This window comes from Paramormyrops kingsleyae, chromosome 6 (assembly GCF_048594095.1).
Source record: "Paramormyrops kingsleyae isolate MSU_618 chromosome 6, PKINGS_0.4, whole genome shotgun sequence".
Taxonomy (NCBI): domain Eukaryota; kingdom Metazoa; phylum Chordata; class Actinopteri; order Osteoglossiformes; family Mormyridae; genus Paramormyrops; species Paramormyrops kingsleyae.
In genome coordinates this window covers 29,568,229-29,592,903 of record NC_132802.1, presented here as the reverse complement: position 1 = coordinate 29,592,903, position 24,675 = coordinate 29,568,229, and the positions used below count along the sequence as shown (strand labels likewise).

At 42.7% G+C, this 24,675-nt stretch overlaps 1 protein-coding gene across 1 annotated transcript in view; it reads right to left on the bottom strand.

The window, feature by feature from the left end:
- itpr3 (inositol 1,4,5-trisphosphate receptor, type 3) overlaps positions 1–24,675 on the bottom strand; it is a 44,191-nt gene that overhangs the window by 7,210 nt on the left and 12,306 nt on the right. Inside the window, exons 5-47 of the mRNA XM_072713005.1 lie at positions 23,986–24,144; positions 23,643–23,741; positions 22,986–23,069; positions 22,734–22,880; positions 22,514–22,609; positions 22,126–22,170; positions 20,682–20,824; positions 19,482–19,581; positions 18,995–19,155; positions 18,344–18,485; positions 16,815–16,976; positions 16,386–16,558; positions 16,006–16,125; positions 15,576–15,764; positions 14,166–14,417; positions 13,670–13,814; positions 13,405–13,549; positions 12,629–12,825; positions 12,113–12,233; positions 10,546–10,600; positions 10,294–10,459; positions 9,824–10,018; positions 8,972–9,046; positions 8,699–8,818; positions 8,471–8,593; positions 8,146–8,346; positions 7,279–7,530; positions 7,013–7,138; positions 6,795–6,920; positions 5,973–6,093; positions 5,650–5,819; positions 4,391–4,539; positions 3,998–4,106; positions 3,834–3,918; positions 3,564–3,739; positions 3,029–3,188; positions 2,541–2,683; positions 2,044–2,244; positions 1,823–1,933; positions 1,191–1,286; positions 591–692; positions 328–414; positions 60–170 (exon numbers count right to left, since the gene is read on the bottom strand). Coding sequence (XP_072569106.1) covers positions 60–170; positions 328–414; positions 591–692; positions 1,191–1,286; positions 1,823–1,933; positions 2,044–2,244; positions 2,541–2,683; positions 3,029–3,188; positions 3,564–3,739; positions 3,834–3,918; positions 3,998–4,106; positions 4,391–4,539; positions 5,650–5,819; positions 5,973–6,093; positions 6,795–6,920; positions 7,013–7,138; positions 7,279–7,530; positions 8,146–8,346; positions 8,471–8,593; positions 8,699–8,818; positions 8,972–9,046; positions 9,824–10,018; positions 10,294–10,459; positions 10,546–10,600; positions 12,113–12,233; positions 12,629–12,825; positions 13,405–13,549; positions 13,670–13,814; positions 14,166–14,417; positions 15,576–15,764; positions 16,006–16,125; positions 16,386–16,558; positions 16,815–16,976; positions 18,344–18,485; positions 18,995–19,155; positions 19,482–19,581; positions 20,682–20,824; positions 22,126–22,170; positions 22,514–22,609; positions 22,734–22,880; positions 22,986–23,069; positions 23,643–23,741; positions 23,986–24,144 — 5,940 coding nt within the window. The remainder of the gene's footprint in view (positions 1–59; positions 171–327; positions 415–590; positions 693–1,190; positions 1,287–1,822; positions 1,934–2,043; positions 2,245–2,540; positions 2,684–3,028; positions 3,189–3,563; positions 3,740–3,833; positions 3,919–3,997; positions 4,107–4,390; positions 4,540–5,649; positions 5,820–5,972; positions 6,094–6,794; positions 6,921–7,012; positions 7,139–7,278; positions 7,531–8,145; positions 8,347–8,470; positions 8,594–8,698; positions 8,819–8,971; positions 9,047–9,823; positions 10,019–10,293; positions 10,460–10,545; positions 10,601–12,112; positions 12,234–12,628; positions 12,826–13,404; positions 13,550–13,669; positions 13,815–14,165; positions 14,418–15,575; positions 15,765–16,005; positions 16,126–16,385; positions 16,559–16,814; positions 16,977–18,343; positions 18,486–18,994; positions 19,156–19,481; positions 19,582–20,681; positions 20,825–22,125; positions 22,171–22,513; positions 22,610–22,733; positions 22,881–22,985; positions 23,070–23,642; positions 23,742–23,985; positions 24,145–24,675) is intronic.

Below are 24,675 nucleotides of genomic sequence, written 5' to 3'. Positions count from 1 at the left end.
ACAAAGATTGCCAAAAATTGCCCTTTCTGTATTGTAAAAAATTGCGAGGTGGACTGTACCTCAATCTGTGAAGTGTGTAACTCATAGTACTTCAGTGGGTCCTCCTCTTCTTGTTCCACTGGGACTGATGACTTCAACATTTTGGATAATGGACGGTTGTTCAAGTTGAGCTACGGGCCACAAAAACATCAACTGAGCTTGAGGAAGACAGGGCAGTAAATGAGTGCTGATATATACAATGCACTCTGCTCTAGCCTTGTGGTTGGGCTGAGCCTTGACATTGTAGTAGACCTAGATAAGATAGACTGATGCAAGATATCAACTCACCATTGAGGAAATGCCCTCCTCCCCATCTCCCTTTGATCTCTTTAGGGACTTAAGCAAATTCTGAAGAATCTTGTTATGCCGGGCCAGCTGTAGAGAGACATCAGAATGCTGATAGTGATCATGATAAAATGGGATATCAGTGGGAGCAGCAGAAGGTGCAAAATGCTAAGGATATATTTAGCTCCTTCCTGACCAACAGATACAATTCTACTAATGGGGACTCTGCTACCTATGAATCAGTTAATACATTTTATCAAGCAGACCTGAAGCGCCAGGATGTAGACGTTGTGTCCGACCTCACGAGGGGACACGTCGTCATCATCACAGTCACTCTCATCTGAGTATGCCTTCCTTATTACATCAACCTGCATAGGCAGAAAGAGACATCAACAATGAGGTGAAAGGTCTAGAAAGGTCTAGTCATTCAGGTTAAATTTCAAAAAGAATTTAGTCTAGCACATTTTCACACAAGTTGACTTTTGAAATGGTAATCACAGGTTTTCCCCCTCAACTCATAACTCTCATCTTAATTTGAAAAGGATCAAGATTAGCAGTACGATAATCAGTTATTTTTGCTCTACAGACTGCAGGTTTTTAATACAGTGATGTAACACTTAAAGGAGAATGTGATTTGGTCACCTCCACCCATACAGATACCGATGGTAGACACCAATGTAGAGTGTTAAGAGGGAGAGTACCTAGCCATCTAACCCACCAAAAGCAAATCAAAATATTCCTCTCCACCTCCTGGCATGTAGGCATAACTTTCTTTTCTGGTGTAGCATTGTGTTACTAAAGCACTATGATGACAATTCTGACTAAATGATTTACAAAAAAAAATGGGGGCGGAGGCGTGCCCTGACCAGTTCTTGAGGACGAAGATTAAACAAAATCCTCTCTGCATTCTCACTGTCGTGTCGACTTTCCATCAGGGCCAGTAGCAACTTGGAAGCATTGTCCTGTGAATTACAGATGCAGAGGAACAGTAAGTATGGTGCAGGACATCAATGCAATATGACATGTGGTAAAAATGCATGGGAAGATTTCATGTGAAGTTCCCCTTTTTAGGGAGCACGACCTACACCATTTGTCTCCTGAACCCCTTAATGGGTTGACAGTTTCTGCGTTTATCTGTTCAAATGCTGGGCTGCACAGTAAATGAACCTGTTGACCCCATCTGCACATCGTACATATTCTGCTGTAGCAACATAACTCACTATTTTGAGGACAAGGCTTTTGAATTAATAAACAGGCATATGTCATAAACTGGGCATACAGTAGGTATACAGCGTATGAGTGTATTGTGTAATAATATTGTGGTTTCAAATCCTGTGACTGAGAAAGAGTATTGTGGCTCGAGGGTATAGATTTGATAGTGACAGCAACATCCCATACTTTTAGAATGGGTGATTTAGAGGTATCAGGCACAAGGATGTAGAGATACCATGGTATTTCAGGGTAGATAGAACTGAAGCCTGTTGAAGAGCAGCCACACCTTGAGCTGTAGCACCATGTCCATACGGTCGCGACACAGTGGGCTGATGTCATTGAGGATGAGTGCTGTGATGATGTCAATGCCATTGGACTCATGGGTTACAATGCAGGTCTAAAGAGAGAGAGTGAGATTTCCTTACAATCCTAGTGGCATTTCTTCCAGGCAAAGCGTACCTTCTTTGTTGAAGCCAGAGAAGCACAAACTGAATTAGGTAAGCCTACCTGGTTCTCTTGGCATGGTCCTTGGCAGTACTCAGTGAGTGTCTCCAGGGACTGGATGATCAGGCCCACATTGCCTTCATTAATGTAGAGGCCCAGTAGGCCCAGGCCACCAGTAGTGCTACCACACATGATGTCCATAAACTGTAGTGTCTCACACACCAGATTATAGTTGGTCTTGTTGTTCTGACAGCGTAGGAAGTTCTAGCATGGGCAATAAAAGTGTACTGGTCAGGCAGACTGAAAGCTATTGGAGGAAGTTCCAAGCTGAATTTGAGTTCAACAGAAGAGATCAAGGTTGAGATGAGTATGATAGTTAACGTATGACAGGCAGTATCTACAGAAAGAGTGAAACATCTTATAACATATTGTGATTTTCACATACAGCTCCTATGAAGATGTTACATTTTTTCTGCAAATCATTAATATAAATGTTTTGACATGATTCCTTTTTCCTTATGACAATCCTTGCATCTTCTCATGATCCCAGCATTACCAACCTGCAAATCCAGATTGTGGTTCTCACACAGCAGTTGCAGGAATCGCAGGATGGGTTTCATGATGCTGATGGCTGGGCCCATCTCCATCTCCGCCTCCCGCATGTCCATAGAGCCCTGTGCAGGCTCCAGCGACTGGGACTCTGCTAGAGGAGAAACACTGGGCTGGGTGTCTAGATGCAAGGACCGGGGCACTCTGATACCATGAATTGATGTCAGCCTAACCTGTGTGGCATTTATGCATTCTTTTTTGTTATATATTTCCTAAGATCAGAAAAGCAAGCCCTATTTCAGTAAAGACCAGAAATTTGCCAGTTACCCATCTTAATAAAACGTAAACCAGTTCAAAAAGACCTTTGACTAAAATGCGACATTCCAATTCAGCACTCATCTGAAAGAAGTGCTGCTGGAAAATTGTTATAACTCAGAAAATTCACACTTCTTTAAGTACCTATCCAACTAAGACAAACCCTTAATGACATTCGTCTCACCAGGGTCCAGCTCCCTGTCTTTAGCTTTGTTGGTCATCTCGCCCACATTGACAGACACAGTGGCCTTGATATCCAGCTGGGCATTCTTTATTCGGTCATGGAGAACCTTGAAAAACTTCTCTGACTTGTTGTCCCCCATCATCTGCTTGTAGAAGGAATTCTAAAAGCAAGTTGGGGTCAGGATTGAATCTCCTTAGAACAATCTCAGAGGTTTACAAAGCTAAAGTTCCTAATCCACTGAGAAACAGCTATGAGTGTATATATTGTATAAACACTGTATATACACTGTATAAATGTACAAAACACTTTGAAAAATATAACCTAAGAAAGCAGAAAACAGACTAAGGGCACATCACCTCAAATCAGTTTCTTTTTTAAGGATCTAAAAGCATTAAATGTCTTATTTTTTAAAATAATTTATAATCTAACACAATTTAACAATAACTTTTCAAGCTAAGAATTCTCTTTAAAAACAAAATATGCCAGCATGTGCCGTGTGTGTTCGCCATCAGGCTTCATGATATACTATCCTTGCCTGGATCTCCGTGTTGCCTCCCTCCAGCAGGCAGATGGCTAGCTGAATGCTCTCCTGGAAGATATTCTCGTTCTTGGTGCTCATGATGAGGTCAATGAAGAGTCGGGTGCCTCCCTCCCTGTCTAAATGGCACTGGGCCGCAGCCACCACCCCCCAGTCCCTCTCCAGTTCCAGTCCTTCATACACAGACAGACAAATAAAGAAACAAATACACATAACTCTGTCTGCTTACACAAACACACACATAAATCAGAAGCAAAAGAAATTTACCTCCCAGTTCCCCTAATTCCCCTTTGCTGTTGCCCTTTTTGTTGAAGAGGTAGTTCTGTAACAGCACCTTTCTTAGAGCTGTTCCCTGTAGGGAAACGGCATCTCCAGTCAGGCATTGGGTGACACAACACATGCCCTTCAAGAATCGAGACCGTTACTTTTACCTTGTCATCAAAGTTGTAGGTGTGAATCAGCATCTCTTGCAGTGTCCTCAGGACCTTGATGCACAGCTTCTCCTCTGAGGACATGAGGGACTTGGTGTGCTGTATGAGCCTAGGTGCCCAAGGTGGCCAACATGAAGAGTGATGTTAACACATGCACAAAGCAGAGTTCGAAAGCCCACCAACATGCATGCATCGCACACATGATAAATCTGCTTTATAAACAGAGCAACATGTTATACATAGAATGACACCTGCATTACACGTAGGACAACTTGCATGCTACATGCATGAACATGCACAAATGTATTGCATTTTAATGAATATCTCATGCTGAATACCTCATGCACGCCCTGACATACACACAACCACTCACCTACAGAAACAAACACTCACTTAGAGATGAAGCCCCCTGTTTCACAGCGTGCACGGGCCTCTGTGCCTTCCAGGAAGAGCAGTTCAGGATGCTGCAGCACATCTACCAGCACCGAGAGCTCAGCGTCCACCAACGGCTTCAGGCGGTTCTCCAGGGTGTTTATCACATCCTAACATATGACAGGCCATGTGGCAGGCAGCACACTTTATGAAGGGCTAACCAAAAGGCCGCTGGGGGCTTCTGTGTGAGTAAGTAATTCAACTCTACAGTGCAATAAAATAATCCATTCATCTATTCCTCATGATAACTTATGCAGGTCAGGTTTATACCAAGCCTAGAGTCTATGGGTGTTTCTTAACATGCATATTTGACCATTCTTGTGTTCCAGTGTACCCATTTTACATTATCTTCCATTGCTAAATACCAGTTCCAATACTAAGAACAGAGGTACAGAGGACAGTAAAAATCCCTGGATGACGTTATTACCCCGCCCCAAATATCGGTTGCGTTCTTGGTAAACGAGACCAGTCCCATAATTCATTGCTCCCCAAGTTCGTTCTTGGAGGCAGGTTAGCAAGACTGGTCTTGCAAAGGCCGCAAGTATGATTTTTGCATTCTTGGTATATAGCTCAGGAAACATGGCGTAGGTGGTAAAAGGCATCATGGATGAGGTGCCAGGCCAGCACAACTCATTAAGTCTAAAGGCAATTTACAGCCACCAATTAATCTCTTTAACTGCGCTAGAGAATGAGAGGGAAGCGACAAACATGGGGAGAACATGCAAACTCCATACACACAAACATGGGGAGAAAATGCAAACTCCATACATACAAACATGGGGAGAAAATGCAAACTCCATACACACAAACATGGGGAGAACATGCAAACTCCATACACACAAACATGGGGAGAACATACAAACTCCATATACACAAACATGGGGAGAACATGCAAACTCCATACACATAAACATGGGGAGAACATACAAACTCCATATACACAAACATGGGGAGTACATACAAACTCCATACACACAAACATGTGTGAACCAAGAATGAAACCTTGAGGCCTCAGGGATTCCTACTTAGTCACTGTGCCATCTGCAATAAAATTATCACGCCAAAGTATGTTTATTGGAAATTCCAACAAAAATGTGTTTTCTGGTAAAGGCTTCTACTAGGTGACAGTGGCATATATCTCAGTTAGGACCAGAAGTTCCTTTGTGATGTTCTTGATGTCCCAGCTCTTAAGCTAGTTTATAAGGAGGGACTGAGCTTACCTGCAGCTTTTCTATGATGTTCTTGTAGTCCCAGGGGCTGCAGGGGATGGGGGGACGGTTTGACCTTAAGTGGTTCTTGTAGTTGGGATTAGTGCGGGACAGAGTACCGGGGTTCTTAAGTAAATTTTTCACCTGGGCGCTCAGCTCCACGGTCACGCCTGCAGACTTGGCTGCTCAGTGTGGGTAGAGGTGTCAGGAGATGGGATGAGGAGGTGGAAACAGCAGAGAGCTATGATGGGTAACTGGTACAGTACCAATCCTTACATACATTGATGGTCATAATACAGTACACACACACACACACGTGCGCCATTGCCCCTTACCAGTCATGACCAGTGTCCGGATGCAGGATTCCACAAGGCCACGGTGCTGTGCCTGCAGCCAGAGGCAATCGAGAAACCGTGTGGTGGACTGCAACAGCTGGATCACTATGGTATGGTGGGTCTAACAAGCAACAAGAGACACATTTACTGTGCCGGCTATTTCAGGCACAGCGAATGCATCCATCCATCCATTTTCTGTAACCACTTGTCCTACTCAGGGTCATGGGGGGTCCAGAGCCTGTCCCAGAAGGTACAGTATGGGGCACAAGGCAGGCAACAACCCAGGATGAGGCGCCGACCCGTTGCAGAGTACAGTACACTCACACACCATTCACTCACACAGGTATACATATGGACAATTTGCTAACAATTAACCTCAGCATGTTTTTGGCCCATGGAAGGCAAACTGGAGTATCCAGAAGAAACCCAACAATGACATGGGGAGAGCATGCAATCTTCACACACATGGAGCCATGGCAGAGACTCAGACTCTGGTCCCAGATGTGTGAGGCAACAGTGCTAACGATTGAGCCACCATCCCATCCACAGTGAAGGCAAGATAATACAATACAATACAATACAGGGAAAACACATTCTACTGTAAATCATAATTTAGAAAATGGGAATCAAGACATGAGATAGTATTCCTATATCGGAAACTACTGCAATGAATCAATCAATTCTGCTGATATTCCAGGAAGTATAAATATTGTTTGAAGCTACAGTACATACATGCATATACATGCACATTCAAATGAATGCATATACAGGTGGGTACAAGTTTGCACACAGTGGAGCCTGCATAGGTCACCTTCCATTTACCTGCAGGGAAGTGCTGTTTTCAGAAAACGGGGAGCTGAAGAACGCATTGATGGTGTCCAGCACCACATTGATGACGTATTTCTCCAGCAACGGGTCTGAGAAGCGCTTCTCTCGGTTGCTGCATACCTGCAAGCAGGAGATGAGGGATGGGTTTCATTCACATATCTGACTGAGGTGGCAGATAAGCTTTACGTGAGACACCCTGTCTGACTACTTACTCTAGCCATGTCCACCGTGAAGTTGTCAAACAGGTTCCAGATGTGATTACTGGTGTAAATCTCCTTCATTTCCACTTCTGTGTCCACATAGCAGTGGTTCACAAAGTTCACGTAGGCAATCTTCACCTGTAGACAATGAGCACAATCAGTCAGCCAGAAAAGCACAATAGTTTAAAATGTGTAAGGTTTACCAGAGATGCACAGTTCACTCTAATAATGAAGATTGTAAAAGTTTATACATAAGAAAAGGTGGAGTGAAGGCAGACCTCTGTGATGCAGTCCTCATGAGTGACCATATTGACAATGTCCTCTAGGGGGAGCAGTGACGTGCACTTGATCTCAGTGTACACATTCTTGCCCTCAGCACAGGCAGCCAGCAGGTCCACCAGGGCGATGTGGTACCGCAGTGGGCTGCCTTCTTTTATGCCCTCTCGTGATAACGCCATCAGTTCCAGCATGGTGGCAAAGGACGTCTTGTCATTGTAGAAAACCAGCACATCCTCACCAGCATTGGTCAGCTAGAGCAGCCCGTAATGACAGTCATTAAACACCAGTGTAGCAACAAAATCAAATGGTGCTAATAATCAAAACTACATTTTTGTCGTCTCATGCTAATATTAATGACATAGCTGCACTTTCTGTTCAGGAATTTGGGGAATCAACAGACATAATACTGTATGTGTTTTCAGTGAAAGGTTAGAAAATACGGTTCTGCAGTACTGGTAGCCTAGTCTGTACCCACAGTCCAAGACATTGAGGCACCAGGAGTAATATTTTATTTGAGGGGGCACAAATAACTTACTTACTCAGTCACTACTCAAAAACAAATCATGAACTAATACAGTTTCTGTACAAAATAAACTGCCATGGTTGATTAATGATGAATGAACATGGAATCATTATGTAACTAACACTTAGTTACTTGTTAATTAATGCCTTAAGTAAGAGTGTACTACTACATCATTTGTGCACCCTTAAGTAAAATGTTGGTGAGGAATGCAGTACTGATAACTGGTGTAGTACAGACCACTGCAGTACTGACATTCTGATATATTTCATAGCCTAGGGGACAGACCACTGCAGTACTGACGGGCAGAAGCACACAGCCTGTTAGGCTCCAGGCTCAGCCTCACCTCGGTCATGATCATGTCCTGACACTTCTTGACATATTTCCCCTCAGCCTTGATGATGGTGTGCAGGAAGTTGAGGTACTGCACATGGCGCCCACGTGTGGCTAGACAGTGAATGAAGTGCTGCAGGACTGGCTCACTGATTTCCGTGCATAGCTGGTAGTTGTTGTTGAAGATGTGCTGAACAGTCTCTGCCTCCAACAACTGAGGAGGGAAGAGGACACAAAGGAAAAATGATGAAAAAATTATGCAAAGCTGTTGCTAAATCCAAGGAGAAACTCCCACTTGCAAACCATGGAATTCTCACTATCTTCTGGTAACTACTTACCCCAGGATTAAGGAAAAGATTCAAGTGCTTGTGCAGGAGAGCCTGGTTCTCTGCATTCCCCATACAAAACTTCTGCAAGAACTGGTGAGTGTACTTTATGATTTCCTGCATCTTAGTGTCATTCTGTAAAAAATCAATGACTCCACATGATGCACAAATAACACAATAAAATACACACGATTCCACCATTTTGACAACTGCAGGCCCCATGAGCACAGCAGGGCTCACCTTGTCATAGGACACCTGCAGAAGGTCCAACATTACTTTGTGAGCCCCCATGTTCTTTAGTAGACGTTGTTGCTTCTTCCACACACCAGAGCTACACATCTTATTCAATCCCTCCAAGATCTGCAGGTTACAGATATTTGAATAGCTAGGTGTTAATGACCAAGCACCGCAAATGCACAGGGACAGGTTACAATGAACAAAGACAGCAAATTCTAAGTCTGATCCAGTGGGTCCTTCATTCATCTCCAGGTGAACTTCAGAATTATCCCGCACCTCCTTGACAGACTGGTAGTTCTCGCTGTTATTCTCCATCTTCTCTTTCTTGGTAGCAGCATCCTCAGGAGCTGACTGAGGAAACATGACACAGACTGAACATCCGTGTCCCAACACCCTGACCACAACACGGCTATTTCACCATCATCCCCACATCTGAACATCTCCTTTCCTCCACCATTATCTCAGCATTGTCCTCCATTATATTCCAATTTTATTCATGAATAATATCAGTCAAAAATTTTGGAGTGGGGCAACACACATTAACCCACAGAAATAGATGCTGATTCTGGCCTTAATGACCTGAATAAAGCAGGCATCGTGTGAAACCTAATCTTAAGTTTTTTTGGTGATTGTTGTGGCCAAAAATGTTTGATTTTGCAGTGTTTTTTAATTTGTGATGCAGTTCCACATGCTTTTTTTGCGGAAAATTTGCATAAATTGGCAATATTTTGCAAAGAGATATTGTCTTTTGTAGTTAGTCAGTTAATAATATAGACACAGAGCTGTGGCTCAGGGAAGAATAAAGTTACTGGGCGATAGCCAGCAAAAAACCAAATGTAACACACATTGACAGAAAAATGTCTAATTTCATTTTCCACATTGTTTATGTAGACTATGTTGATCTGTGCTGAACATAATGCCTCAACTTGTTGGTAAATGAGACTTGTTGGCTGTGCTTATCTTTACCGCAGCAAAAAACACACATGAATGCACACCCACGATGATGTCACAGGGTGTGTCATAGTAAAATACAAATCTGTCTGGACAATCTGTCAAGACACCTTCCCCAGCCTAAGAAAACAGTCAGACAGTCAAATTACTAAAGGAGTGAAAGAACACGGTTTTTACTTTGACTGGTTCCTTGTCCTTGTCCTTGTCATTGTCCTTGCTCTTTTCGTTGTCCTTTTTGCTGTCTCCCCCACCAGAACTGCCCTTCTTCTCCACCCAGAGCTCAGACTTTTCCACAATGGTGCGCAGGCGGTCCAGGTCGCGTTTAATGAGCTTGTAGTTCTCCACGTCTTGACCGGAAATTAGCAGCTGAACCTGCCCACCAGCAGGACAGAGACAGAGATTGGGAAACGGTAGTGGTACTTACCCTAGGGCAGTGCTTCTGGTCAGGGATATTTCATATTTGTTTACGAGTGATACTGTATATAAATTTGAACTGTATTTTCGAATGATCGGTGTCACATATGGGGTGTGCAGACTGCATGCTGAACAGTGTTGTCACCAGTGAGATATTCATTGTAATATAAATCATATACACTGTTAGGTTTGTGCTACAGCTACCTTAAAGATCTACCGCCTAGCAGGTGTACCTGTTTGAATGTGTGCAGGACCTCCTGCCTCTGGCTGAAGTGTTTGAAGAGGAGCTGCAGGGCACCAGAGATTAGTGGTGGATAATCATGCATGATGAGGTGGACAAGCACTCGCAGGAACATGCGTCCGCCCTCATCGTCCACCTCCAGGATGCTGTTCTCCTTCCTGTGTTACATCAATAAAAACTCAAATCCTCCCATATTTGTTTCTTTGCCCTGGATTGTCCAGAAAATTGTTCCAAAGCCACTTACCCAACTCCAAACATAGCTTCTGCCTGCTCCCCTATACGCGGTAGGTTTATAGTTGCTGCCAAGAGACAGAATACAGATTGGATCAAAAGCGGAATACATAATATACGGTCAATAGTATTGGGACACCTTGCCCTTACACCTATAGGAACTTTTATGACATCCCATTCTAAATCCAGGGGCACCAATATGGACTTTTCCCACCTTTGCAGCTATAACAGCTACTACTCTTCTTCACCCAGAAAAGCATTTCTGAAGTCAGGCACTGATGTTCTGATGGATGTGATGTGAGGTCAGGCACATGAAGGTCTGGCTTTGTAATCTCTGCTCTAGTTCCTCTAAAGGTATTCAGTGGTCCTCTGAATGAAAGGGCAAAAATTCTATCCTGTGGAAAGCCTTCCCAGAAGAGTGGCAGCTAACTCCATATTGATGCCTATAGATTTAGAATGAGATGTCATGCAAGTTTTTGTTGGTGTAATGACCAGGTCTCCAAATACTACTGACCTTGAAGTATATTATAAAACCTTCTTCAGAAATGCATATGGAAACATTTTAGATTTTCCCCTGAAAATGTATTACACTGTTGTAAAATGCCCTAAAAATACCCAAAAAATGCCATATTCTGGTGAGAGGATTACCATCCTACTTACAAGCATGAATGATTAGGGTTTTTAAGAGTTTTCCACGCACTTTTTTATGATCATGGTATTCGAATATAATTTTGAATACTTATGCTGCTTGTTTTATAATAAAAGTGTATGCCGTAAGTTACACATTGCCTTGCATTCAGTCTGTGATGTGGTTGATCAAAATAAGAGTTCAAACCAGTGTTTCCCTATCCGATCTTCGGGGACCCACAGATGATCCATGTTTTTGCTCCCTCCCAGCTCCATGCAGACAGTCCACATTTTTGCTCCCTCCCAGCTCCCTGTCAGACAGTCCACATTTTTGCTCCCTCCCAGCTCCATGCCAGACAGTCCACATTTTTGCTCCCTCCCAGCTCCATGCCAGACAGTCCACATTTTTGCTCCCTCCCAGCTCCATGCCAGACAGTCCACATTTTTGCTCCCTCCCAGCTCCCTGTCAGACAGTCCACATTTTTGCTCCCTCCCAGCTCCATGCCAGACAGTCCACATTTTTGCTCCCTCCCAGCTCCCTGTCAGACAGTCCACATTTTTGCTCCCTCCCAGCTCCCTGTCAGACAGTCCACATTTTTGCTCCCTCCCAGCTCCATGCCAGACAGTCCACATTTTTGCTCCCTCCCAGCTCCCTGTCAGACAGTCCACATTTTTGCTCCCTCCCAGCTCCCTGTCAGACAGTCCACATTTTTGCTCCCTCCCAGCTCCATGCCAGACAGTCCACATTTTTGCTCCCTCCCAGCTCCCTTTCAGACAGTCCACATTTTTGCTCCCTCCCAAGGCAAAAATGTAGACTGTCTGCAGGTCCCTGAGGACCGGATTGGGAAACATTGGTTTAAAGGTATATGGTGAGTTACTGGTGACACTTTTGCACTCAGACCAACATGACAGGTTCTCCATGGAACTGCCCAAAAGAATACTAGCTGGGTTACCTGATAGCTCCATGGCTGTGGTGGCATCTGCATCCTCCATGGGAAACACCTCCACAAACTCCTTCTTGAAGACAGAGAGCAGGAAGGACAGCCGGTAGTCCAGCCTGACGTTGAGGATGAACTGGAAAAGAGGTGAATGGAATGCAGGGAAGGGGGAGGAAGCTCATCACTTCTCATTCAGAATCAGAACCAGGTTATTTTTGGCCAAGTATGTTCACACATACAGAGAATTTGTCTCCAGTTTTAAGTGGCTCACATCCATATAGTATGTATAGACATAGTTAAAACAAGACAAGATAATGATCACATATCATTTGGTAAATATATACAATGTGGACGAGTTGTTGAGATGTTGTATAAAAAGTGCAAGTCAGTGCAAGGACTGCTGGAATGAGGCATGCTGGCTGAAATACACGAAATATACCAAATTTCTCAGCTTATCTAGAGATAGGCTCGGAAGCCTGTCACTAAGACAGAAGTTCTGGCTCTGACAGTATGCTTCCATCGCCTGCCCACCTGCAGGATCTCCAGGATCTTCAGCTTAGTGTCCATGACGGTGACATCCTGCTGGTCGATGCTGTCCTTGGTGCGGCCCAGGGCCTCCGCCCCCAGACTTGACCTGTTTCCGCCACTGAACAGTGACTGCTTACGACTCAGCACCATGGTGGTCATCATCTGCCCCATGTGGTGGATGGAGCGCTTCATATTCTTCCCTGGAGTGATTTTGGTGATTCTTACTTTCTACTGTTTTCTTATACACGTTAAACTGACCTTCATACTTTCCTATTTCCTGTTTTCACTAAAATGCTCTTCTATCTTACCTGACATAAACATTACAAGATACACTATAGCAGGAGTAGGCAACCCTGATCCTGGAATGTTTCCATCTTACCTGGTCTCTGAGGAACCACACCTGATCTCAGGCAGATAGTAACTCATCTGGTAGGACAGAAAACCTGCTGGATTTCAGCACTTCAGGATACGGGTTGCCTACCCGGCACTATACTATAATTTCTTAAATGCATAATTGTAGCAAATACATACAATGGTGTGAGACAAAAATGCAGGCTAAATAAATATTAGTCTATCCTGTATTTAAGGCTGGTTTGTTGCGTACAACCTCTACCCAACACTAAAGTTACACATTTCCATGACTATGAGACCTTGGTGCGTGTCACAACTTTGAGTCTTTGGCAAAGGACACATATTGCATTGATTTATTAATAATAATAACAGTAATTTAGAGGACTTCAGGGTGCCCATCTCATCCAGTATCCACTTTAGCACCTTACCGCTGCCATCATCATTGAACATGGGATTCATCAGCATCTGGCTGGGGGTGCAGTCGATGATACCAAGGAGCGTGCGGGTCAATCTCAGTAACTCAAAGAAGCTGTAGAAGCCAAAATAAATAAGGTGTCTGGCCAGACTTACCACCTGGGGAAGCAAAAAAAGTGAAAGAGGTTGTGGAGTCGTCATATGAAGGCAGGACAGGGCAGTGGTGAGTGTAAGTGGACTGTTAATCCAGATGGCAAAAGGCAGGTAACAGGGGTCCACCTCATAGGTGAGCTTGTTTTTCTCTTTGATGGCGAAGGGGAGGTCATCATTGAGTACATGGTTGAGGTACTCCTCCATAAAAGAGATGGTGTTAGCAAATTTATTTTTCTTGTTGTCACGAGTGTCATCCATGTTGGAGTCATAGCTGAGAAAAGAGGCACAGACAGAGAGAGAGACATTTCAACAGTTCATGACAACTAATCAAATCTTCCAGCATATTTAAATGCATATTTATTGATTATCCAGTTGTACTCCTACAATAGAATAGAATAGTGATACTTCATTGATCTCTTTGGGGAAATTGTCTTTTTCGCCTAGCCCATCTGCACTCCATGAGACATACAAATACAGGGAGAGAAAGCTTGGGGGTCACAGCACAGGATTAGGGGCCTTGCTCAGGGGCCCAGTGGTTTTCTGATACAAAATACATGCATGTTCTGCAGAACAGACAATCTGTACCCTCTAGAGAACACAGCAACATGGGAAGGGGACTCACTCTTTTATGGTGATTGAGGTAGGAATTTCAGTCCAGAGGCGAGCAAACTTGACAGGAGTCACCAGCTCTTGTGGGTCACGGTCAACGTGTGCATGTAGCATGAGCCGGCAGAAGGAGGCACGCAGATCGTAGGGCAACGTCTGATCCATCATGCACAAAAAGATCAGCTCCACATCCAGCTGCTTAGAAATCTCGTCAATGGCCAAATATTGCCGGTCTAGGCACATCTGGGCAAAGAGCTTCAGTTGGTACCTGGGAAGAGATACAGATCTCCATTTATGAATGAAGCCTTTATTTACAAAGAGAACACTGTCTATTGCTAGCTGTTGAATGTACAGTGGTACCTCAGAACTCCGTTCAGAACTCCGGATCGAATCCTAAAAAGTTCGACTTGTGATCAAATTTTCCCCATAAGAAATAATGGAAAACAAATTAATTGGTTCCTGGCCCCCAAAAAAATTACACGTAAATATGTTTTTTTTTTAGCATTTAAACACAAAATGAACCGGATAAAACAAGAAGAGCATATACTGTACTAAACACATCTAAGCACATTTATCAAAACAGTAATTTGTAAAGTAAGAAAATAAATGTATCTAAACAATGTGTCCTGCCCCGATCGTCCGCTCCTTCTGTGTGCCACGCCCCCTCGTTAATCCCGTGTGGGATCCCCGTGTGATCAGCTGTTGTTGTTTTCATGAGTCCTCTGTATTTCGTCCACGTTTCAGTTTGTTTCCCCAGTCCGGTCATTGTATTGTCCGTCTGCGTTTTGCCTGCCTTACTTGTAATTAAACCCTGTATTCCCCGATACCCTGACGTCTGCGTCTTTGTCTCCATTCCATCCCCGCTCAGCACAACAATAATATTATAATTAAATGTATTAATGGTTTATTATTAATATTAAAATAATGAATAAGAAATCTTTATTTTTAAATGTATTTTATTATATAATAATAATTACTGTTCCTGTCTATCATTGTCTAAATGTATTTTTACTGTCTAAATATATGTACTCAGTTAGTGTAAACATGCACGATGCTATCACAGCGAATGCGATGGTGAGACTGAAGCTTTACTCTTTGTTTCCACTGAGAGACGTGCCGCGTGACTCATTTCCCCACGTGTACAAGTTATCTTAAGTCGGCGTTCAAGGTTTAACTTCTGAGATTCAGATCAAGCTCTAGGTAATTTTTTTTCGAACTGGTTGGTTCGACTTTTAAGAAATTCGAGTTCTAATGAGTTTGAGAACTGAGGTACCACTGTACTTATATTTGGTAATGGGTGTTTTACGTATAAATAAGTATATTCTTTTTTGTAAGATTGTGAGCATATTCTTTTTATCAGATACCATCAATGGGAGAGAGTAATGCATTTTTTGGGGTATTTCTAATGGTATTTCTGGGGCTGTACCTGTAGTAAGTCAGCACATTCTCATCATGAGCATTGCCCTGTCCAGCTCCCTGTGCCAGTTGTCGGATGCTGTTCTCCTGACTTTCATTGTCTTTGTCCTTCCAGACCAGCCACACCTCATCCTCATCTCCAAAATCCTCGTCGCTTGGGTACCTTGAGGCTTGGGGCCCACCCTTGACAGCACGTCGCCTACACAGACACATGCGCAAGCGCGCAAATACATGCAGCAACAGGCAGAAGAAGAAAAGTGAAAACATAGCAAGAGGCCTCCTCAGATTTTTTATGTTGTCAGTGTCATCTTATCATGCAAAGCTGGAATTACAGACTCACTGCTAGCTTCTCGTTCAGCTTTAAGTAAATTAGAAATTCCAGTTGCTTATTCTGATAAAACAAACATAATTTGCAGAAAAGTACTCTATTATTTACTCACTCAGTCTTGATAAGGATGTCTTTGTTCTTCGGATCCAAAACACACTTACAGATGAGCTCCTGAGTCACAGGTATGGCCACATTGTTGGAGACACACAGGTCTGACAAATAGTCCAGGAACCTTTAGGTAAAAGTTACCTGTCACCAACTCTTATAAAGCAGCACCAGGTTTCTCCCTTCACGCTACTCTGTCTGTCACACGCACCAGTCTCCCAGTCTCTCTCAGTGGATCCCAACAATGTACTATCAACACATTCACAGCAGCCCCCCAAGTTAAAAAACACTATATTACTAACATCAACACCACACAGTGGGTCCACAGAAAATGTTTTTTTTTATTACCAGCACTAGTGGAGAAGCTCCATGCCCAACCAGCCTCACCTGGGCTCCCGATTCCGCCGTACCAGGCTGACAAACGTCTCCACTTCTGTCTTGGTGATGTGCTTCTCAAGCAGTTTGCGATTGTTGTGCAGCAGTGCTGTGATGGTGTCCTCAGCAAGTATGTCATAGCCAATCTGAGCCTGCATCACCCCAAACTGTTTGGCTATGTGCTCCTGTTGGAGACACCAGTGATGGACGTGCTTAAAATGTATTACCTCACTGGAGTCATTACAAACGTGTTATTGTTATGCAATATAACCCAATCACTGGTCTTGGGAGGCATGGAGGAGCCTGTCATTAACAGGGGATGCAAATACAGCTATTCCATTGTCAGCCAAACTCAATCACTTCTATTGGCTTCAGAAACACAGAGAACTCTGACACTGGCTGGCATATTTATACAGACCACACCCCTGGCTGTAGTCACACCTGGTTCTTGCGATAGTCCTCTTGCGAGTGGCGCAGGACCCGGTAGCAGAGGCGGAGCATGTACTGGTAGGGGGCGTTCTTCTGGTCCGATAGCTCCTCCAGGCATAGCAAAGATACCCCCTTATCCCTGACTTTAAATGGGGCTTTCAGAAGGCCAAACACCTATAGAGCAGTTGTAGGAAATATACATACAGGGGAGATAACAGTACTAGGGTCAATATTTCATGGGTTTTAATATTAATTCAGAGTAATGACTAGTATTGGTAAATATATATATATATATATATATATATATATATATATATATATATATATATATATATATATATACACACACACACAGTGGTACCTCAGAACTCGAACTTAATCCGTTCAGAACTCCGGATCGAATCCTAAAAGGTTTGGGTTCTGATTGAATTTTCCCCATAAGAAATAATGGAAAACCAATTAATTGGTTCCCGGCCCCAAAAAATTACACCGAAATATGTTTTTTTTAGCATTTAAACACAAAATGAACCGGATAAAACAAGAAGAGCATATACTGTACTAAACACATCTAAGCACATTTATCAAAACAGTAATTTGTAAAGTATCTTTATCTCCGTACCATCCCCACTTGGCACAACAATATTATTATAATTAAATGTATTAATATTAAAATAATTAATAAGAAATCTTTATTTTAAAATGTATTTTATTATATAATAATAATTACTGTTACTGTCTATCATTGTCTAAATGTATTTTTACTGTCTAAATATATGTATTCAGTTAGTGTAAACATTTTTATTAACTGGTTGGTTCGACTTTTAAGAAATTCGAGTTCTAATGAGTTTGAGAATTGAGGTACCACTGTATATATATATATATTGCCATTGGTTCCCACTTCAACTCAGTCATATATATATATATATATATATATATATATATATATATATATATATATATATATATATATATATATGTATGACTCATATGACTTTGGAAAGAAGTACCTGCTGAACAACATAAGTGGGAACCAAAGCAGTGCTGGGTCCCCTCCCTCTTTGTAAGTCAAGACAGGGAGGTTGAGTATCAGGAATAGCAGCCAGAAAGAAAATGGCTACAGAAAATGCTTCCGAGACCAAACAGGTGAGACCAGAGTGGACAAGTAAGACAGCTGAGACGCTTCTGGCTCACTAAGCACGCGTCATTAAAAGTCCCAGCTGCATTTCCCAGGGGAGCAGCCTTCATGCAGAAAGATCTAACCTGGCCGTCCACACTATGCAGTTAGCATAAGATCCCAAGGATTCCCAGAATGATTCCATCAATTATCCTGATTGTTTACACAATTTATTCAATAAAGAAACTGCAGTTTGTGTTTGTTGTGTGAGACTTTCCTTAGCTAGTTTCCTTCAACTCAGATCACATTTTAGGAGCCTTTCATACAGAAATCCAAATAACTCCAAGGGGTTCACAAACTTCTTTTTTTTTTTTGCAAAATCTTTTGGGTCACATGATTCAAACCATACAGTAGGTCTTGATGTCACCTGTTTAAGGATATTCTGCTCACGCATGAGCTTCTGCCTTTCGCGGTTGGGCTTGGTCATGGTCACATCCAGCACGGGCTGACCACTGTTGGTCGTGTCCACCACGAAAAACACCAGGTCCTCTAGCAGTTTGATGGCAAATCTGTCACCAGTGGAAAGAGCAGTGTAACTAAACAAACACTCTTGCTGATGTTTTACTGTTTGCTAGTCAGAAAATAAATTTGTCATTAAATCTCAGGTAGTATTTTTTGGAATTTCCCTAAATAAATAACATACCTGTTAGCAGTAATGATTCTAGTCATAACGCACCTAAATTTACAAATGGACTAAATTCTGAAGACCCACTTTTGTATTGATACCTTGATATTCCTTGCTAAAACAATTGCTATATTGGTACCTTGAACTGTCATATTTCCATTTGCCCCTTTTCCTACTTCTCTGCTTAGACTATAGGGTAAAGGGGATCTACACTATGTCTGATCTACATTATGTCTGAATCAAGACAGAATATGGAATGCAATCACTCTCTGACCACTGCTATCTGTGATTCTGTTTTTAATAGCTGTCTGTTTATAGCATTGTTGTTATGTCTAGCGTTAAACACTCATCCAAGCTGGGAAGAAGAATATGTAGAAATATCAATTGAATAACCTTCTGTCATTTTGGCTGATGAAACCATTGTTGAAGTGATCCACCATTTTGCTCAACATTACGCTAGCATCATTTGCGAAGTCCAGGTCACGGATCTCCATCACTGGTACAGAGACAATGGCAAATGCCTCTTTGTCCTCTTTTGTGGGGCAGGTACCCAGCTGGTTGAGAGCGAGAAGTCAGAGATTCAATGGTGAAAACCACAGAGTTTCTACTGAATGTAATTTTCCTAAAAATACAATGCAAGCTATTTCATTTTGGCTTAACCCAGGTGTGTTTCAAAGTGATTTTTGGCAGTGTGAAATTAAAAACTCTTCTTCATCTTATGCCTGGTCTTCAGGCCAAGGCAACAGTGAGAAAAGAAAGATGTTTGTAGAATCACAGAAGTGTTGTGGAAGACAGCAGTGAAATCAAATTTAAAAAGGTGGAGTCAGACGACAGCAGTGAGGAGGATAATAAAGTCAGAGTAAGAAGAGGCAGGTCCCACCATCAGTCGGATAGGTCTTTCTTCCGTGTAGTCGATGGGCACGTTGGTGCTCTGTATCCAGGTGTTGGTGCAGAGGTGACGCAGACGCACATATGAGTTTCTATAGAATGTGACAGAGGACAGAGTAGCAGTCAGCATTCTGGCAGTCTGTGCATACCCCAGCCCTCACTTTGCCTTAGCAACAGTGCAACCCTTGGCTTCATTGTGCCGCCCATATATAAAATAGACAGTAACCCCTTTACATTTGCGCATTTGACATTGACGGTCTTAGTTTTCACAAACATGACCATGAACAATCAAATGGCAATATTTTTTGACCTTGCCGAAAGATCACGGAAACTAAGACCATGCGTTAGCTAAAAATTTTAAATGATTAGGGTTGCATAAAATCGTATAATATATAAATATTAGTAATACTTAAGCATTAATATTAAAAGACTTGGTTTCATCGGAAACCAGTCTCACTCGTGTTAGATGTTTTTGTGACCATGGAATCTCGAGTTTCTTGCAATAACTTTTTAAAATTTTCAGTGCTGTTAATTTAGCATTATTAATAATGTGTCCAAAACGTAGTGCTCCCAGTGCACTCAATGGTAACTTTGTACATACAGGGGCATAATTTAGATGGATTGTATATTATATGAAAAGGTCTAGATAGAAAATAGCGAAGTAATTTGACATGCAAAGTGTACAGTACAGTACAATACTGTTTGTTTTGAAATTGGCTGTAAATAGATGTTCTATACTACCATTCAGGCTAGCAAACTGTTATGGGTTGAGGTTAGTGCCCAAGTATTATTCATGAATTACCACATGCACGGGGATTTGCTGCCCCTGACCCTTATACATTTGAAGGGGCTAGAATACATTATTATTTTCAACCTTATCAACCTTATTATGAACCTTTACTTGCTATTCGCCCAAGTACAAGTATAGGTACACTGGAATACATCTCTTCGCCTGCCCCATCTTGCTCTCCATGAGACACATAGACACATACACAGGTGAGAGCAAGCTTGGGAGTCACAGCACAGAGTCAGTTAGTGTGTAGCACCGCTGGAGCTGGGGGTTAAGGGCCTTACTGAAGGGCCCACGCACATGTGACTATTCTGTCAAGGCCGAAACTGGTGGTCTTTCGATCAGAGGCGTAGGCCACTCAGCCCTCCTATTTATTGCCAAGATTTCTCTCGCAACATCTACCTGGGCACAAAGGAGTCCGTTTTCTGCAGGGTAGTAGGGTCCAGCTCAAAGAGTGACGCAATGTCATTCCCATGGGTCACTGCCACTAGCTTGAACTTCACGTTCTCCCCGAGGTTCCTCTTGCTGCTGCGCCCAGTGTCCGTCTGAAAAGGCAGGGATAGCATGAGCACATCCTCACATCGTGCCTTCTCAACGCATGCCTTCTCATTATGCAAAACAAACCTTCCCATCATGCCACACTCAATCCCCTTCCCATCATGCCACACTCACTCCCCTTCCCATCATGCCACACTCACTCCCCTTCCCATCATGCCACACTCACTCCCCTTCCCACAATGCCACACTCACACTTAAAACTGAGATTCTTACCTTTACCTTCTGGTACCATGTCATTTAGATTAACTTTCCGTCATGCAACCCACATAATTTCCAATCACGTTTCGTCCAGATAATCTCCTGTCATGCCCTTATCACAAACTATACTGCCATGCCGCAAAAAGGCAATTCATACCGCCAGGTTTAGGTGAAATAAAGTTTGACCATTTTATGTTGAATGGAATGACAAAAGCAGAACATGATCATTTAAATTTGAATCTATTAAGCAAACCATTGACCAATAATAATACCGTTGATGAAATGGGCCTAGGTTAACATGCAGTGTTTAATCTAAAAAAGATGTAGCACTGATAGCTGTCCATTAACCTTTTAGCCTATGTTTACTTTGAGTGGTGTAACTTTTAAACCTATTTATATTTGTCCTCTGCCTATTGCACCCCCATCTAGATATTTAATTTTTGTGATTTTTCCACTACATACCAAAGCCACATGATATATCACATCACAATGAGGTTGAACCAAGAAGCATTTGTTTGTTTTTCGCTTTACAAATAAAATGATCCAGCACAAGTCAAAAGACAAAATAATAATATTAGGTGTTTACGCCAGATGGGTGGAAGATTAAGTTCTTAGAACCCATCTCAATGTGGTGATGTCAAAGCAATGTCAAAATCAGAATAAACAAAAGCTATATTTAGCTGTTTTAGCCAAATTAAATGAAATCTTTCAAATCCATTCCTTGGGCTCCTCACTAAGAAGTGTTAGACACTGAAGTGGCCTGGCTGAAGGCAGGCTCTGGCCCCAGTGGTTCCTACTGTGCTGTAAATGTCACAAACTACCATGGACTGCAAAGGGATTTAAAACAAAGGGGATGATAGGAAAACAAACCCCAGCTGCTCAGCCAGGTGCTGCTCAAAAACCAATAAGGAGTCTGAAATTGCTGAGTCATTGGGGGGAGCATGGGGGGAGTATGGGGGGGAGCATGGCCATGAGACAAGCTCCACTACAGAAGCTCATTCAAGGGCTGCTAACCGCTCGGATGTCTGCTCAGGACTTCCAGCAACAGGTGGCAATGGATACAACAAAAAAGCTCAGTTAAATTACTCACAACAGTCTGGCCCTCAGTGTTGTCTCCTTTATAACCTGGGTTTTCCTAGAAAAATAACACACATCTTCTCATTGTTACTGTATATGACGTGTATCCTGTAGCCATGACTTACGTTAGGCCCAAAATAACGTTAAATATGTTACATGAGTGATCATGAAGGTTAAAGAACTGCAAATGACTTTAATTTGTTAGAACGTAATGGGATTTGCACAGGAACATAAATGGACTGAAATTAATCTTTCCTGTTACAGGACCTCTTTGACGTCATCCCTCCACCACTGAAACCAGCACGGAGAAAAACACCATATATATTTGGTGTCTCTGACCATTTCAAACACAGGGGAGCTAATTTGAGCCTTAAAGTCCCTGTTACATTGACTGGCCATACCTCAGCAGCCAAGTAGCTTCCTGTAGCCAGATGTTTGAAGCGGTACAAGCTATTCCAGTGACCAGCCCCCCCTCGACATGGGTCATGGTGCACGACCTGAAAGGCAGAGGAAACCAGCTGATCGATATCATGGACAACTAAAAGGTGGTGAAACAGTTCATGTTGAAAACACATACAAAACAGGCATGTAACCTATTACACATGAAGTGCTCATACAAACCTCCACTTCCCACAATGCATTGGAGCTGGTAGCAGAGGTTGCAGATTGCCGCAGTGTTGTCCTAAGGAAGACATGCAGCTTGGACTTGTACTCATCGCATGTCAGAAACTTCTCCTGCTCTGCGTGAAACAGTCGCACCACGTCGCCCTGATGGCAGACACAAGGCTTTAGCCGTAGAAGATACACAGAACTCTTCTACACATGCAGAAAACAGTGATGATGATGAAGATGAAGATCATGAAGAAAACCCACCCCTTTTAGGACCTCATCCTTATGATCACTGAACATCATAAACAAGTTGATCTTCCAGCTAGTGTTGCTGTTCACAGAGTTGACCTGCAGAGAGAGACACAAATGCATGCTGACTGATTATGTAGTTCAAAAAGCGACCACTTTGTTAGTTAACAGGTCTCCTAATAACATGATGTGTGGCATTTGGGAAAAGTAATACTTCTAAATTTGTTTTCATGAACTTCATTTCCCTGTCATAAAGATTTGACCTAATTCCCATTTATTTACTCTGTATTTAACTGCAGATTATGTGAACTGGTGTCTCTACATCATGATGGACTGGCAACCCATCTCTGGTGTCCCTTGCCTGGTTTCCTGGGACAAACTCCAGGCTCATCATGGCCCACATGCATGGTTATGGATGAAAGATGCACTGAAGGTTCAGCAGACATAAACAAATATAATCAAGTGTATTATTCTAGAATTAATAATTAGTAATCCTAGGTCAGGAAGAAATTAGTGGTTCTAAATAAAGAACATACTACAGACCAACGACCTGCAGCTTAGTAAATGACTCAATGTACGGTTTTCCTGAAGGTAGAAGTAGCTGTGATAATGGCAGAAGCTGCATTGATGGAAGCTCAAGGGTAGAGATCGCCCATCACTGAGTACCCTCACCTCCCTGCAGCCCACATGGTCAGGCAGCTCATAGTTGCTGGCATGGAGTGGCTGTCCTGCATTCACTGGGTTTAGAATGACCTTGTCTCCGACCACCACCTGCAGGGGGCAGCAAAGATATAATCACACATAACCAAACACCATCAAGCATGTTTCAGTCAGACATGCACACGTATGAGAAATCCTTTCTACAAGAATAAAAATTCCTACAAAAAGGGTGTTGAAAACATTTTCATCATCTAAAATAGTTACAGATCATATTTTAGGTGGGATCAAGAAGTCTTGACATTGATACAAATAATAACAGTTGTGTGTTAGTGTACATATGTGCCTCTTCACTTACATTGTCCCCATTGGCCCGCAACTTCCAGAAGGGCTGTAGGAAGAGCCAGGAGCCCTCGTTACCGGTGCTGTCTAATGTAACCCGCATGGCATTCTTCTCTAGCAGGGCTGGAAGCCGCTTGTTCACAGTGAGGTACTTGTTACTCTTCATGTGCAAGAGCTGCCATCAAGGCGAAGACAACAGAGAACTTAATTTCCACAACAACTCCGGGAATGATACATACATGTAACTGCAGTGTTACTTATGAGCGCCAGGTGAGATGTACCTTTGCCTCACAGGTAGGCATCCATGTCACCGTATGACCTATCAGAGGTTAGAGGTATAGGGGCAATACCAGGTGATATGTGAAAGGTGTGCAAATGTATCAAACTCCAGGGCAAATGATCAGCCCTCAGTCTCTGGTTTGAGTTGTGTCATTGACTGCCACCTTACATATTGTGCTATTGGACTTTTGAATAATCAGTGAACAATGGCACTTCATAGGGTCCTAAAGGTGACGGGACTCCAGCAGTGAAGGATGTGTCATTTCTTTAGATCGTGTAAGTTGTCTTCAGGTGGGGACAGTTTATCAGAACAGGCACCAACTGTTCACGAAACCATGCAGTTCAACGATAAAGTTTATCTAATGTAATCTATCAAATTTTTGTCAAACAGTCCAAAGAAGGTTCAGCAGCTGAAATCGCGTCTTCC